The sequence below is a fragment of the Drosophila obscura genome, unplaced genomic scaffold (assembly GCF_018151105.1).
Source record: "Drosophila obscura isolate BZ-5 IFL unplaced genomic scaffold, ASM1815110v1 contig_4, whole genome shotgun sequence".
NCBI lineage: Eukaryota > Metazoa > Arthropoda > Insecta > Diptera > Drosophilidae > Drosophila > Drosophila obscura.
Window position 1 is genome coordinate 8788016 of NW_024542828.1, and position 16220 is coordinate 8804235.

At 43.9% G+C, this 16220-nt stretch overlaps 2 protein-coding genes across 5 annotated transcripts; both read right to left on the reverse strand.

Moving 5' to 3' along the window:
* Window positions 1–23: 23 nt before the first annotated feature.
* On the reverse strand, window positions 24–1313 carry LOC111065759. The gene has a single exon (XM_022354149.2). The coding sequence runs from the start codon at window positions 1082–1084 to the stop codon at window positions 170–172; it is 915 nt and encodes a 304-aa protein (XP_022209841.2). The 5' UTR covers window positions 1085–1313; the 3' UTR covers window positions 24–169.
* Window positions 1314–3503: 2190 nt separating this feature from the next.
* Window positions 3504–15683, reverse strand: LOC111066675. 4 transcript variants are annotated; one of them, XM_022355464.2, is made up of 6 exons: window positions 15487–15681; window positions 6518–6565; window positions 5625–5716; window positions 4696–4989; window positions 4321–4621; window positions 3504–4253 (listed from the first exon to the last, which is right to left on the reverse strand). In XM_022355464.2, the coding sequence occupies exons 4-6, from the start codon at window positions 4973–4975 to the stop codon at window positions 3779–3781; spliced, it is 1056 nt and encodes a 351-aa protein (XP_022211156.2). In that variant the 5' UTR covers window positions 4976–4989; window positions 5625–5716; window positions 6518–6565; window positions 15487–15681; the 3' UTR covers window positions 3504–3778. The 4 variants fall into 4 exon arrangements, with proteins under 4 accessions (XP_022211156.2, XP_022211135.2, XP_022211167.2 ...); XM_022355443.2 differs by lacking the exon at window positions 5625–5716 and having other exon boundaries at window positions 14907–15683; XM_022355475.2 differs by lacking the exon at window positions 5625–5716.
* Between the last annotated feature and the right edge of the window lie 537 nt (window positions 15684–16220).

Here is a 16220-nt window from a genome sequence, read left to right on the forward strand (position 1 = left end):
CATTACATTTAAAATTACAATTAAATTGCGCTCGCGCGTTTATTTAAGTGTTTAAGCTTAGTTAATTTAAAACAAGATTCAAAACTCCAATTAAATTTAAATATACAAAATACATATACATCATAGATAGAGTATACTTATTTATTATGGAGAATCTTTCCGGTTTTTGTTAATCTTCATTTGTATTATTCTGTACGTCCGGTATATCCACATACCACATGGCATTCTCCTCGACATTATCGCTCGGTTGGGCCGTTTGCAGTTGACATGGCAGCTGCTCGAAGCGGTAGCTCATCTCCATGCCGTTCTGCTGCAGCAATTCGAACGCCGCTGGCTTCAGGCCAAGCGTCACAAATGCACCCCCTGTCCTGGTGACGATGCACTTCAGCATGTCCCACGTCTCGGAGTGCAGATCCCTGTTCTGCTCTCGCAGCAAACTGACTGCAGTCTTCGGCTTCACTCCTGCAGCGCGCGGTAGGTGTATCGTGACAATCTGCAAGCTGGGCAAATCGTCTTCAGGGCAGGCGCGTAGCAGCACCTTGTCGAGAACAAGGACCTTGGGCACCGCAAGCTCCAGCCACTGCTTGGATTTGTCGTCGCGGCATTTCACAATCAGCAGGCCGTTCCTGAAGTGGATGCCAGCAAAGTTAATGCTGTGGGAGCAGCCTTTCAGCATCTCCGCGACGAGAGCTTCCTCCACCTTTGTCGCCTCTTCTTGGGTGAGGAGTTTTAACGGGTATCCTGTGGCCAGAATTGCCACATCAATGGTGCCACATCCCTGTGTCTCTGGGGATTTGTTGGCTCGCTTTGGGGCCACAGCTGTCGCTGGACTTTTGGCCTTTCGCTTGAGGCCGCCTTTCACAGCCGGCGTAGACATAATTTTCTGCTTTATTTTCTCGAGCTGTTGATAAGCCTCCGGATCTATGGCCCTCACCCTCGCCTCTTCCGGTCTCATGCCATCCCTTAGGTAGCGATTGTAACGTTTTCGAGCCTTTTTTTGCAGACCCTGCTTATGTGGATCGTCGTCCGTGCCCGCCACTTCTTGTTTGACTTTAATATTTGTTTTTTTATTTTGTTTTGACATAGAAAATCCCACGAGTGTAGGGGTTAGGAGGTCCACCGTGTCATAGCCCCCGATAACACAGCAAGTCCTGAAGTACTCAACGAGGCGGACAGTTATCGCTGAGGCTCCGTGTGGATACAGTCGTCTACCACCACTACTACTACCACCCCCCGACTGCAAGCCAAGCCAATGGGCACGGATCGCATAACACCCTGGCTTTGGGGGCACCCACCAACCATGTCCATCCTGCACTTACGCTATGCCGCACCATGGTAGGGTGCAGTGGATGCTAACACAGGCTCGTGACAGGATGGACTTAGCCAGACCCTTTCTGAGCAGCACAGCACAGAAAACTGGAGGTCTGTTGCCTAGCCGACACCCTCGCAGAGGGTTCAGTTGGGGGATTTTTGTCAGCCAATTAAAACAAAATAAATTAAGTTAGAAATAGTTTTCCTCCTTCTGGGCTATAAAAATGTGCAATAAATATTTAAAATAATTTATCAAGTACTTGGCCTCTGCTGTCTCATTGAAGTATTTGAAGCTCTTTGCTTGGCAATAAAAAAAATTACATTTCTCATAATAAAACGATTCTTGCGTGTTGCTGTCTCCACCGACATCCAACAACATCCTGCTGCAGCAGGCAGCTTTTGGCCATCAGGCTGCGGTTGACGGTAATTTGCAACTGTCAAGCCGGGGCTGGCTGTCAGGCTAAGTTGCGCCTAAAAATGAAGAGTAATGATGATGAATGCTAAAATACGCAAATATCTTTCTTTTGGCCACGCACACACACATGCACATACACACATACGCAGACACATTTCACTGTCAAAAATGCCCGACCAAGTGCAGCTATAAACCATTTTTCGAGGCCAAGGAGCTGCTGCCGTTGAGGAGCGGAGCGCATTTATTTTTATTTTTGTTGCCACTTATGTTGCCCCGCATTTGCCGATTTCTCAAGTCTTACTTCGGCCTCCCCCCTCCTCTTTTTTTGGGTCTTTTTTTCGGCAACATATGCAAGTAATTTGATTAAATTATATAATTACAGGGCCCAGAGACAGAACAGACATGAGATGCGAAGACGGTCTTGACTTTGACGAACAACAGCACAGCAAGCAGCACGCAAAATGCGAGACAGAAAGAGCGAGATAGAGAGCGAGAGAGACCATTTCCATGACCATGCCACATTTTGGGTTAAGTTGATGCGAAGCCGCCTCGTTGTGTGCGACACTCTCTGCAGGCCGGGACTAGTGCAATTTGTATTTTCAAACAACGACAAATAAGCACTGGGCACGGCCTACATCAGGTGACGTTTTAATGCATCCACTGCACACCACTCCACTCCACTCCACTCCTTTCTCTGTCCTCTCATTTGTGGCACTTTCAGTGGGCTATATCAATAAGAGGCACCGACAGGGGTCCAAGAAGAATGTCCAAATGCCATATAAACACTGTAATTACACGCGCATAGCACCTATGGGAGAGGCTGTAATTTAATTAAGAAATATATAGACACATTAATAAAAAGACGAGAAAACTAGACGAACAGCTGGAGGCAAAAGGAGCGGCAGAGGCGACGTGCCACCAACCACCTAGGGGCCACCACCCAGCGTGTCCAAATAGAGGAGTGTCCACCGGACTGCACATACTTCATTTGGGGAATCGTTCGGATCGCCGCGTTCTTCCCATGGCCAGTGCCATCTTCTAGTTTGCATCTCGCAGGCATGTACATGCATTCCATTAATGGCAAGTCCATTGATAATCACATCGTTGATTAGGCGTTGCAACGCGCATTACATCAATCAACATCCTACATTTATGTGTGGGAAATGTGGCACATTTTCCTCTGGTATGCAACTGCTGCGTCTCACCAGGTGGGCAGCAGTTTGCTCAGGTTCGCATCGGTTCGGTTCAGTAGAGTAAATTTGCTTCTTAGGTTGAAAAAAATGGTAGAAAAACCTATAAAAGGAAGAGTGCACATATTAAAAATTAAACCAAATGTTTACAGGTATTATAATTATATAAATTAGCTACGAGAAAGTCCTGAAATATTACCAAAGTTTTAAATGGTTCATTTTTGTGAATATTAACTGTATTCTCTTTAGTTTCAGCTTTCATTGTGGAGTGCTGTTTAATTTTTTCATTCACACTTCTAATAAACTTAAAAGCAAGGACACAAATTAGCATTAATTTCAGATTAAAATAACAGTAACTTTAAATTGGCGCGACGTCGCAGTGCTGGACAACGTTTTAATGGTAGAGCTGCACAATCAATCGATGTTTCTATCGATAGGGCGCGCACAAATGTCTTTTCAAACATTTTCTTTGCGTTGTCTTTTGACTACTGTTGTTAATTCCTCTTAAGAGGATGATTTTAATATTTCTACACCCATATTACCGTTCTCTTAGCAACAACGACAGATTTCTTGCTCCCCGGACCAACTGTTTTATAAAAGTCTATATATTTTATATATATTTATCAATAGCGTAACAGATTTGCACATTAAAAGTACATAGTTGGGCTCCACCAAGTTCGGTTGTTGGGCTAAGTGCTAGGCAGTGGGTAGAGTAGCACTGCCATTGAATGGAATCAAATACCTTTGTGTTAATTTCCCACTAGTGCAGAAATGGAGATTCTTTCTGGTAGAAATCCATTTATGTATCTTCGATTATGGATGGGCGCCCCTTTCTGTATATCATAAAAAAGTAACTCTAATTCTAATCTTCGTCTTCCGAATCACTGCAATGATCGGTCTCCTCCTTGTGGACCACCTTCTGACTGCCGATGGTGCTCTGAACAAGCTCGCGGGTGAACTTCTGTACCAAAAGCAAGGCCGTCTGAAGCGGCAATTCGGAGAGGGAGTGGGCCATGAACTCGCCAAAGCCATGGAACTTGGCATAGGCATTCGAAGTCGTGGATGCTGATGCCTCAGTGGGTGTTGGCACTGTCGGGTTGTAGTTTCGTGACTCATCAGGTCTGCGCTTAGCTGCTGTCTCCTCCTCCTCCTCCTGCGCGTCATCCTTATCATCGGGTGCTTGACGTTTGGCGGCTGCGGTGACTTTACTGATGACAAGCGCCTGCTGGCGACTCGGTAAGCTGTAGCTCCTGCCATTGGTGGCACTATTGCCATTCAAAATCTGTCTGTGGCTCCTGGTCGGATAGCTACCGTCCTCCGATGAGTTGATCGGAATGCTAAAAGAAGGCAGACTGGATGAGCAACGAGCTGTGCGGCTCGACAGGGACTGTCTCTGGCACTCACGTCAGCACTGTGGTCACTGGCAGCGTTAGATCGTGATCAAAATCGTCATCATCCAGCTCATCCTTGATGCTCGCCACCTGCCCATTGCTGTCGCTCATGCCGCCGTCGGGCTCGTAGGTGTCATCGCCCGACTTGGACACATTCTTGAAGCTGCGCCGGCTGCGGATGTGATTGGCCAGGAAGTGAAGGCTCTCGAACTGCGGCCATTGCGAGTGCTGCGTATTCACGCCACTCTCGATGCGACGCTTCTCAATGTTGTAGCGGTTCCGCAAGTTCAGCATACGCTCCTTCAGAACGGAAACTAAGGGAATAACAAGCCGATATTAATCTCTGTGCGGATCGATCTGCAGTCAGGCTGCTCCTCCTGCTCCTCACCATCGTAGCCGAGCTTGTGCGAGATTTGCAGCCATTGTTGGGCCACGAACGGCTTGTCCTTGTAGCGTTTGTACGCGCGGTCGTACAGCACTGGCCGGGAACGAAACTCACGGATTAGGCCGACATCGAACTCTCCCGTTTGCGCATACGAAGCGCGAGGCCTGCCACGGCCCTTTGGCGCTTGCGCTGGCAATTTCAAGGCTTGTTCCATTGGGCCTAGCCCTGGCCCCGGCGTATGCGCTACCTCTTCCATTTTGATGCTCATTTGATCCATATACATGAAAGCGGTGTTTTCTATAAAGTGCAATGGAATATTTATAATTATTGCTTAATTAATAAATTAATTATAATTAATTAATTAGTTAATAAATGCTTAATTAATAAATTAATTATAATTAATTACTTATTTAAGCGATTTTTTTTGTAGCACAATTTGATATCTGTCCTAACTTGGTTGATAGCAAAAAAATATCTTAATTTACGCAACAGTAAAAATAAAAAAAAAACAATAACATTTTTTTGTGATAACGAAAACGTCAGCAGCGAAGTAGCAGCGCAGTGGCAGCCATATGAACAGCGCAGTAGCAGCACTAGCAGCAGAGACCGCAGCCGCAGCAACGGCAATAAAAACAAAGCCAGAGCGAACAAATGCTGTAAAAAAATATCAAACCCAAAAAAGAAACAAGAAAAATTAAACGGAAATGATGCTGATGGCGACGCCGACTTTGCTGTGCAACTGCAAAGCCAGCAGCATTAAATGGAATTTTATGTATAAAAAAATGGAAAACTTTAAACATTTCTCATGCGAGAAGCAGAGTAAACTAGACAAAAAAAATAAATACAGTCTCACATTATTTTCGGCACATTCCTAGCACTGTTTACGCTTTAATTATATTTCGCTTAATTTATTTTTATAGATTTACACTCACCTCGAACGATTTTCCTGTATATATTTATTTTAAGTATGCTATGTGTGTGTGTGTGTGTGTGCTTGTGGGCAATTGCGCGCTCTTTTCTCTATCTATAATATATTCACATTGTTGTTACTTTAAAAAATCAATATGAACGTAAATAAATTAATTAAGGAATGGCTGCGCAACGATGTCAGCGGTGGCCGTCTGGTCCGGTCTCACACACACACACAACTAGTCGCAGCGAGAATATTTTTTTAAGTGAAGCCAACATTTGTTTTTATGTTTTATGAATAACGAATGGAGAGGTACAGCTGCAAGCATCGATAGTACTATCGATATCAACGTCAATTTAAAACTACATATTGAGATACAAGAAAAAACACACACACAACCGGACACAACTGGTCGCAGCGAGAATATTTTTTTAAGTGGGGTACAGCTGCAAGCGTCGATAGTGCCTATCGATATCAACTTCCATTTAAAACTACATATTAAAAGAAAAGAAAAAATACACACACAACCACAAGGCAGGGGGTCAAACGAGTACTAGAGATGCCACCGTGTCGTGACTGGTTCGAACGTGACTGGCAATAATTATTTGTATTATTTTTATTTCCGGTTACTTCTCCTTCTTTCTTTACAATAAAAACATGTCGCTGGGAAAACTTATATTGATTTGTTTTTGCGTTTGCTTTGAGTTTAACACTAGTTAAGATGTCAAAAAATAAACAAATTATTTAATTAAATTTGCATCACGCGGACATCTCTGATAGTTTTTGGCTTCGCAACCTGAATTTAACGTTGAGCGCGCGTTTTGAAATGTCATCGAAAATGTACTTGGTAGCGTAGAAACATCCAAGGATTGTTATATCTTATCTATTTTTTGCACTTAAATAATAAAAGCTCACCCAAGTGGCAGCTATTTTCTCCTTTTAATTCATCAAAACGGTACAGCGCTGCAATAAAAGAAAAAATATTTGTTAAGTAAAAGGAAATATGAGCCCATTTTTTTATGTAAATAATTTAGATGAGTATTTTTTTGTTGCTACTCCTACGATGTGTATGACAAACCGCCAATAGGCCGGGACAAGTGCAATGTTTGTTCAAAAATTTAAAACGTTGACACCTTCCCGTCCTACCGGCAATTTGTATTGTATTTTGAGTAGTACTGTAGTTTGTCCTACAGGATATGTGTACATATGTATGTATGTATGTATAACGAAACAGCACAGGAATATAAAGTTTCAGCAGTACACGAAAAATCTTTATTAAAATTAAATTCCCGCCCAAAAAATTCGAGCAAGTATTTCAACAGGTAGGTAAACGTAAACGACAAACAAAGCAGCTCTCAAAGCCCTAAAAATCTCATATTTCAATAGCAGACAACAACAGCCAAAAAAAAAACTGCATTTCAGATTAAATTTCCGCCCCTACTTGAGACTCGGCTCTCACATGTCTCTGTGTCCTTTGTGCGGGCGGAGAGCAAAGCAAAGCAGCAAAAAAAAAAAAAATATGCCCAACAATAGTCGCAAAAAGGATCCTCCTGGACAGAAGTAGGAGCAGAAGCTGGAGCAGCACCACCAGGATCAGTCCGGCTTAAGCAGGTAAAATTAAACTCTTGGCAAAATCAAGCGTTAAATGCCTTTTACTTACGCCTCAAATCATTTGAGAACAATACATACAGATATCTGGGATACATATATACATACATATATACTCGAATGCTGGGGTGATCTCCATTAACTCAAGTTGGCCAACATCAACAAAATCTGAAATCCAAAGCGTGACAAATTCGTAGAAACAAAACCCTCGGCCGCGGCCACTGAGCTGATGATCCGATCGGAAGAATTGCCATAGCATCAGCAGAAAAATGACTCTGTGAATCACACTAAAACTCGTGAAAATCTTAGCAGAGTTCCGTCCTCATCTCGTGCCTCAACATGGCTCTCAATTTCTTCAAGTGTGGGTCTGGGGCTGGGACTGGGACTGGAACTGGAGCCTTATCTTCCCGAAAGAAGCCGCGCACAGAAAATAATCATAATATCGAAGAGGGGAAAATGAGCATGGCTCGTATTTGTTTATTTACTCGCTGCGGGGGCTACAAACGGCATTAGAGGAGATTTTAATGCTGTTCCCTATGACACACACACACAACAGCAAAGCAACCGCAACCGAAAAACGAAAAACGAACAAACTCTGCAATAAATTCATATTTATTATTTATTTTGGTTAGGCAAATACGCCCCCAACGACATGAAGAGAGTCTCCATGGCTCCAATACTTTTGGTTGGAGCTTCTCATTGAGCAAATGAAAGGAATTGAAAAGCAGCGCAGCCAACGGTCGCAGCGTACGAGAACCCCACGACTTAAAGCCCAAGCGAACGGAAAGCGGAAACGCAAATAGACGAGCGATAAAAAGAAAAGAACCATAAAGAGTGGAGTGAAAAGAAACAAGAACGGCACATAAATTTCAAATAACTAATAATTCATTGAAAAAGTTGCCCAGCAATGGAATGGGACTTGAAAAAGGGGTGGAGCGGATGGGATCGGATCGGATCGCATCTAAAGTCTGAAGTGGAGCCGAGAGACAGAGGGAGGGCCGAGTTGGTGGTGCTGTGTGCTGTGTGGCGCTGTGTGGTGCACAATATCATGTAATAATATTTGCTTAAGCCAACAGCTGACATGGCAAGGCAATAACACAACACACTTCGATATCGCCTTCTCCAGATCCGACATAATATCCCCCAAAGGAATAAAGTCGTGGCATAGTGATAGAGAGGGGCAGACGTAGGGGTGGCGCCGTGCTCTGCCTACTAGTTTTTTTTTTTTTTTTTTTTTTGATAACCGACTCGTATCGATTGGCACTTCTTTTCGGTGAATTAATGTTTTTTAGAAATTTATTCTTTTGTTGGATTATTACCGAAATGGCATTGGAAATTGGGGGGGTTCAAGGAACTTGAATAATATAGCAAGCAAATAAATATATCAAAAATTGAGCTGGAAAAATCATTTGTAGCATTTGTAGATCAGAGTGGGAATGCGAGTCCCCATCAATTCTGCTCGCTTGATCTATGATAACCATTTCTCTCTGACTTTGCCATTTATCATTCGTGCTAGTTTTCACCTTGCCATCAGGCCCATTAAATATGTGATGTTCATTAAGGGCATTCACAGTGCGGTCTGTTGGCCTTTCTCCTGCAAACATTTATGATGGCCCGGGTCCACTCGGCCAGGCCAGGCCGGGCCTTTTCCTTTGCCTGTGTTTGGTCTGTTCTAGTTTGAGTAGAATCATTTTTAATGACTGTGGGATGGATGGAGGCGAGGGATAAGTGAACGGGAATGGGAATGGGCAGGGGAATGGGAATGGTCCATGTGTCCATGACTTCCAGCCAAAAACAGTTTGCATTTCCTATTGTTGTATTGCCTGATGTATTTGTTGGCCCACAGATCGGGGGAGAGTACAGAGAATAACTGTATTAAATGGCCAGTGCCTAGGACCAGCAGAGCAGACCATTTGGGAGGACCAGCCACCAACCAGCCACCACCAGCCACCACCAGCCACCAGACTTTGGTAGAAAGGTCTCTCTGGTCTCTGGGCCTGCCTGAGAACTTCTCTCGCGTGGCTGTTACAATTTCTAGCCGCAACCTGGAGGAGAGCCAGAAACCAGTTTCCTTTTAGCCAAGCCATCAGTCCCGTAGCATAGCACATAAAAGGCGTTCCACAGCTGAAGCTTGGGCCGTGCCTGGCTGTCTCATCTGTTGTCTATTTTGCAGGCGGGTTGCCTCCTCCCTGCAGTCGCCTTGTCTGCCTGATGATGCTGCTTGCTGCTGCCTGCCTGCTGCCTGCTCCTCTTCTGCTGCCTGCCTGCTGCCTGCTCCTCTTCTGCTGCTGCTGCTGCTGGGGGCCTGGTGCTGGCTCCAGCATGTTGCTGGCAACTTGTTGCTAACATACTGCCGCCTGAGCATTTTTGATTTGATTTGCTTTTTGGCCTTTTTTGTTGTGATTTATATACCCTACACGCAAGAGGGTCCCACAATTGTGCGATCCAGTAACAGTGGACGCCTCTTTTGGGTGTGTTCTACGGAATCAAGTATTCAGTTATATTCTGGCACTTTGAATCTGTAAATCACGTATGTACATATATAATCTGCAAGGGTATTCCATGTTTCTGCTTGCGTAGAACTCGAATATCTTCGTATTTGCTTTTGCCTACATTTGGTGTTTGGTCCCCAATGCAAACGTAATCGAAATGCAATTAAGATGCACACAGCCAAAGCCGAGACGCAGAGCTTGAGAGGCTGAGTGCGAAAGTTGCCTTGCATTTGGATAGAATTTTTTGACTTTTGTTTTGTTGCCACTTTTGGGAGGGTAGAGCCGAGAACCAAGAAACGTGGCTGCAATTTATATTCCTGGACAGTTTTTTAGAAAGTAGCATAGAGGAGTGCAGCAGGTCCCCACAGAACCCAGCAAAAAAAAGAAAAAAAAAGAATGCCATTCGAAAGGCGTTGACGTTGAGAGGAACGGAACGGAACGAATATGTGGCATAATTAAAGGGTTACGCCATGGCCACGCCAATCTCAATCTTCGTTCGATATATGTGGGGATCTCTCTCTCTCTCTCTCTCCTATCCCCTGTGATATGCATAACGGTGTTTTAATATGAGTTGGTGGCCGCACAAAAGGAGAGAGAACCCCACAAAGATTATGTCTTGGCATTGCCGTCTCCATCTCCATCTGCATCGTCTCCCCTCTGTCTCGGAAAACCATCCCAACCGACAACCCCCATATAGTATAGATACTTGTGTACTTGTATGTACTGGCCCCCGTACTCTGCCCCCGTAGTCCTTGTGCTGCCTTGTGTACCCTGTCCGACGACCGACCACTCATTTGGCTTTTGATATTGTTATGGCATAATATGGGCCGTGGCTGGTGCAATCATCAATCCAAATGGTCGGCCATCAGCGCATCGTTTATTGGGGTTTCAGTTCTTTCTAGAAGTTCTCCAATTGAGATTGCACGCCGACATACCCTACCCACATCGTTGCACCAATATGTTGTGGTTATCTCTGCGCCTCTAACAGCGTCCAATCTGCGCAGGTGAAGATGTCCAGAAATTACACGAATTTATTTCGAACGGTCTCTGTGGCAGTGTAGTTAAGTGTGCATCATGTAGCAGAGATCCATAGACGATGGGAAAACATTTTTCAGTGGAGAGTATACGACCAGGACCTGCCCAAGCCCCGCTCCTTGTTGCATTGCAGTTGCTACAAATTGCATTAGAAGATCATTTCCAACCGATCCGTTAAGAACATTCAATCATATGTGCTTCAAAAAATAATAAAAATAAATAGTTAACAAATTTAGTCATAGGTTAAACAATGGCTGGGAGCTGCAGACAATTGATTTTAATGATTTATACCCAATACCCAGACCGATAATGACTCAATAAAAGTTAGAATTGAAACGAGTTTACCCCTAAGCACTCAGCACAGAAGCCGAATGTTTCTTTCCTTATATTAGCTAGTTAAATTCTACATTGGAAATGCATTTTTATTATGCTTTCTACAGAGTGTTCTAGCAAGTAGTCAGCAAATTACCTTATGCCATTACGTTGCCTCTTTTTTTAATTGCCAAATAGTTGGAAAACGTGCTGTAATCTCGCTAGTGGCCAAGGCAGGCAGACAGACAGGCAGGCCAACAGCTCAATTACTTCATTGGCACACAATCTGCGGGCCAAAAGAGCCCGAACCCGAACCCGAATCCGAGCCCCAAGCAGCGCTGCTTGGCTTGATTTTGTTGCCAAGGAGCCACGGCCACGGAGCAAGGAAGGCTAATGATTATCGTTAAATATGCGCCATCTTAAGCCCCCCCTACCTACCTACCACTCCATGCCCCTGCTCAAAAGCCAATAACGTGAAGCAGAGTTCTCACACAAATTAAAATAGTTTTTTCTACGCAAATGTGTACCCAAATGTTTTTTTTTTTTTGTTGCTTTTGTTTGGGTGGGGGGATGCTCCAAATGTGGAATCTGGCATCTTGTTGAAGAATTTAAGCCTCGAATTTCACAGAGCAGCAACACAAAAAATGTAAAGAGCTAAGCAGATTTAAAGCTTCTTCTGCTTCTGCTTCATAGTTTATATGGGGCATATTCTCATATACAGACAGACAGAAAAGTATGTATGGATGTATGGATGTATGGGGGACCGTGTTAGGTATTCGATAGCGCCAATTTGATATGGCGGCAAGGAGCAGAGCATCACACACAAATTAAGTTTCCCAGAAGCGGGAAACGAAATTAAGAGAAAAAAACAAAGACAAAAACAAAAACAAGCAAAAGAATATACTACCTGAACGAAGAACCGAGAGATGTGCTGTATGTCTGTCCACAGCGGTATGGCATGGTATGGTATGGTATGGTATGGCATGGTATGGGTATCTTCCTTGCTTTTGGACTTTTATGTCCGTTCAGATCGTAAAGCAGTTAGCAACGCTATAAGGAAGAGAATCTCTCAAAAAGAAAGCTGGCAGCACAACTAAGACAAGCATCACAACGTGAAAATAAAACTATGTAAAAATGCCTCAACGGCGAAAGATGTGCCACAAAACCAAAAGGAAGATGTTTGCTCTGTAGCAGCAGGAACTTCATTTGCGCTTCTTCCAGAGTTTTTTTTTTTATGTTTGTGGATAGTTAAAAGAAATTAATGAGTAGTAAAAGAAAGAGTTCCACTGAGGAAGATAAATATTTCAAAGCAATCTTCAGAGAGAGAGAGAGAGAGAGAGGAGAGATAGAGAGAGAGAAACGAAATCAATATCCAATCATTAATCGTTAACTAATTCCATGAATTCTGGACAGACTCCCAAGCCACTCCACCAAAAGATTCGATTCGTCTGCCGCCTGCCTTTTGCCCCATTTACCAAGTTCCGAAAACGCAACCAGACATGCCACCATCGCCACTAAAGACATATATTTATGCCCCGAAAGCAACTTTTGGCGTATTTAGAACAGGAGAAACAACAAAAATTCACCAAAAATAAACCCACAGCAGACCGAATTTACCATGCCCTTTCAACTTGTTTTGTATTATTAGGTCGTTTAATTTGAATAAAACTTCCCATAAACCAAATTTTGATCGAGGATCTGCATGATTTTTTTTTAATCTACTTGTATTACAAATATCTCCAACACATTACAATACCCCAGCCAAATGGTGAGGGTATTTATATCAAGATAAAAATATTTTTTCGGGCTGCCCTTTTGGGACGCATGAGCTCTGCTCTGCCTCTCGCCTCCATGGACAGTGGCTATTTCGGGGGCCTCTGCCTAAACCAAGTATTTACTGTTGTTGTTGTTGTTGTTGTTATCGTCTGGAGTCTTGGCGTCCCTCTTCAGGGATCTTTGGCTGGGATCGGGATCTACTCCAACTCCAAGCTCCACTTCACATACACACACACACATACACACACAAGTGCGTTTTGAATTCGATTTCGTCGACAGCAGCAGAAAACGAAACAACAACAACAATCGACCATGAAACAATTTTATATTTTTGTGCAGAAAAAAGATCAATAAAATTTTACCGACAACTGTATTTGGTTCAGTCCGAAAGACCAAGCCCCACCACAGACCCACAGAGATCCAGAGATTCGGAGCAGAGTGCCCCTAAAATTAGTGACCAAATTGTCATATGAGGACAGAGGGGGGCCGGCAGGGTAGGGCATGGGGAGGCTGGATGGAGTATCGGGTCACATTTTTGGTTACAGTAATCATTCCACCAACAACAACCGAAAAAGATGAGGAGCAAAAAAAGCCGCGTTGTATGTGTTTCTGTGTGTCTGCTTCGTAGAAGTCGAAAGTGGTACAAAAAGTGGAGTTTCGTTTTGGGGATTTATGTGGGAGCAAGCAGTACGTGTTGCTAAGGGCGATGGGTAATAGGGGTATGGACGTTGTTATGGTAGAATCTATGGCAAATGTGTGTTTGAATAAATCAAAGATTGTGACAGTTTGATATGGACATGAGATAAATGCCTTAAGAGCTTTATCAGATCTTAAATTATTAGAAAACTTCGGCACGGGAATACAAATTTCGTAATGGCGCCCAATTACCCATTCGAAATATATACAGAAATCGGATTATTCTCTTTCCCCTTCGCCATCTTTCTTATAATTTTATTGCGGTGCTTTTACACATGTAGAACAGTTTAGAGCTGTAATATGTCATATAAAACTGTTTGTTTCCTAACTGTTCTACAACGCGAACACCATTTTATAGCAAAAGCAACCAAAAGAAAGTCGCCAACAGAGCTTTCCAGCCTCTCCTTCTCTCCTGGAAACGTGCAGTAAAATTCCCAGAAATTGCTGTGTGGGAGGCAGCCGGCACTAATGAATTTGTATGCAAACCACAGACATGGCTGCGCTCTCCCCTCCCTCCGCCCCTACCACACCCGCTCTTCGGCAAGTCACAGTCACAGTAACGGAAATGCGAGCGAAAAAAAGATGAAATTAGTGCAGACATCCAAAAGGTGCGTTTTGTTTGCTGATTCCCTTTTTGTTCTTCATCTTTTAACGATTTCATTTTTTTTTTAAATGTTTAATGATTTTTGATTTATGCAAAAGCAATAAAAATTATTATAATGAAGGCGCTGACATGGCGGCATGGCCTGACGGGGAAGAGCAGCGAAACAAAGTGGAAAGAGAGCTGATGATGGAGGATGGCAGAGAAGATGGAGGAGTAGGATGACGCTGCTTTTGCTGTTTTTCCGTTACTTCTTGAAGCTACCGTACAAGAGCGAGGGGAGGGAGACTTGGAGACCAAGAAAGAGCGGGAGACATCATGAGTCAGAGTGTTTGTTTGAGCGAGACAAAGAAATGTTTCTCTTTGTGCTCGCTCTCCCTCCGAAAAGCACATGTAAATAAATCAAGAAAGGCGACAACGGTCCCCCTCCCGCGCCATTGGGAGGGGGGGACAGTACACAGAAATGTTTGCAGCAACAATGTTATCTTTTGCGTCGTAATGGTCGTTCACGTTTTCATCTTTTTCTGCAATATTGATTCGTTATGTCACGTCGAACCAAGGGAAGAGTGAGAGTGGTCGTCCATTGCATAACATACATAGCTCATCTAAGTCCACCTTTCTTCATTCCAACCAAAAATTCTCTCCAGTTGCACTTTGGACATTAGCTGTAATTATTTCACTGTATGTGTGTGTCTGTCTTTTGGAGACTTAGGCTGCACCCAAAACGCCAAACGGTTAAACATAAAAAGCTAACGGCAGTTTTATAACTCAAGCATAGGATTACCTTTTGGGAGTGCACTCGACATCAGCGCGAGATCTTCAGAGTTCCAGCGGCAAAAAAAATGAGCGAAAAACCATTTCGGCAGCGACGAAAAATGTTTTTTTTTGCGCCAAAGCGAAGGCGGTGGATGGTGGATGCGGAGGTGGAGAGAGATCCCCAAAGATGATACACAAGCAATCAAAAGAAATGCAATGGCGCTGCCTTTTCCATCCTTCTCTCTCTCTCTCTCTCTCTTTCTTAACCCCTCTCATTGCAAAACTGCACTTGCCGATGCACCGTTAGGCTGCCTGCGCACTGGGGAGTTGAGCCGAGTTCAAGATCATCACCGCCGCCGCCGCCGATGTCGGCGCACCCAGAGTGCTAAGCACTCAAATTGTTGTTGTTTTTGGCACATTCTTGGATCTCTCTATTTCGCTTTACTCGTTTTACTTGTCTCTTGGCACTTTTACACAGATAACAAATTTTTCCCTTTTTTGGAGGAGGACGAAAGGGCACTTTGTTCTAACGGTTCTGTTCTACAGTTATCAAATATAGAAAGACGCGGCACAAACACACAAAATTGAACAGTTTAACAGTGTCTTACCACACGATCGCTTTGCTTTGGCTTAAGCTTTTAAAACATTTGTACAACAATTTCGAAAAGAACGATGTTCGACTTGTGCCCAGAGGATAGATCTCCTTTCCTCCAGGAACACAGAATATAACAGAACTTGGTCACTTCAGAGGAGGAACGGAGCGACACAACCGTTGCCGTCAATGGCTTTGCGCGCAATTGATTCGTCCGCGACGGCGACTTGGCTCGTAAGCCACAGCCACAAAACATACAAAACAACTCCTGCCGAAAGCGACAGCGACAGGCAGGCAAACACAAGCAGAGAACAGACAGCGGCAGCAGCAGCGGCAGTGGCTTCGGCATCGGCAGCGGCTGCAGCTACAACTACAGCGTCGGGGCGACAAAGCGACAAAGAGCGACTCGATCTTTCGGCTACAGCTGCATACATAGGGGTTTCTTTTTATTTTTGCTCCTCTCTCCGAATGCGCATGCGCCGAAGCGTATAATACCCTCTCAGGGCCGCACGTAGGCCAATGGAAATTGGAAACTGTTGGAATAATACGAGAGAAATGTTCTGGAATGGAGTGGAATGAGTGGAAGGTTGTGGAAAAACGGGAGTATGAGTTAGTTGTTGCTGTTGGAAGGATATTTAGACAGGGATGGAGATATCATAATGTAATAGCGAAGCTTGGCATAAAAAGGGTTTATTATAATTCGGAAAGAATAGTTCTGAAATAACCTAGACTGACTTGAGGGCTATGGAA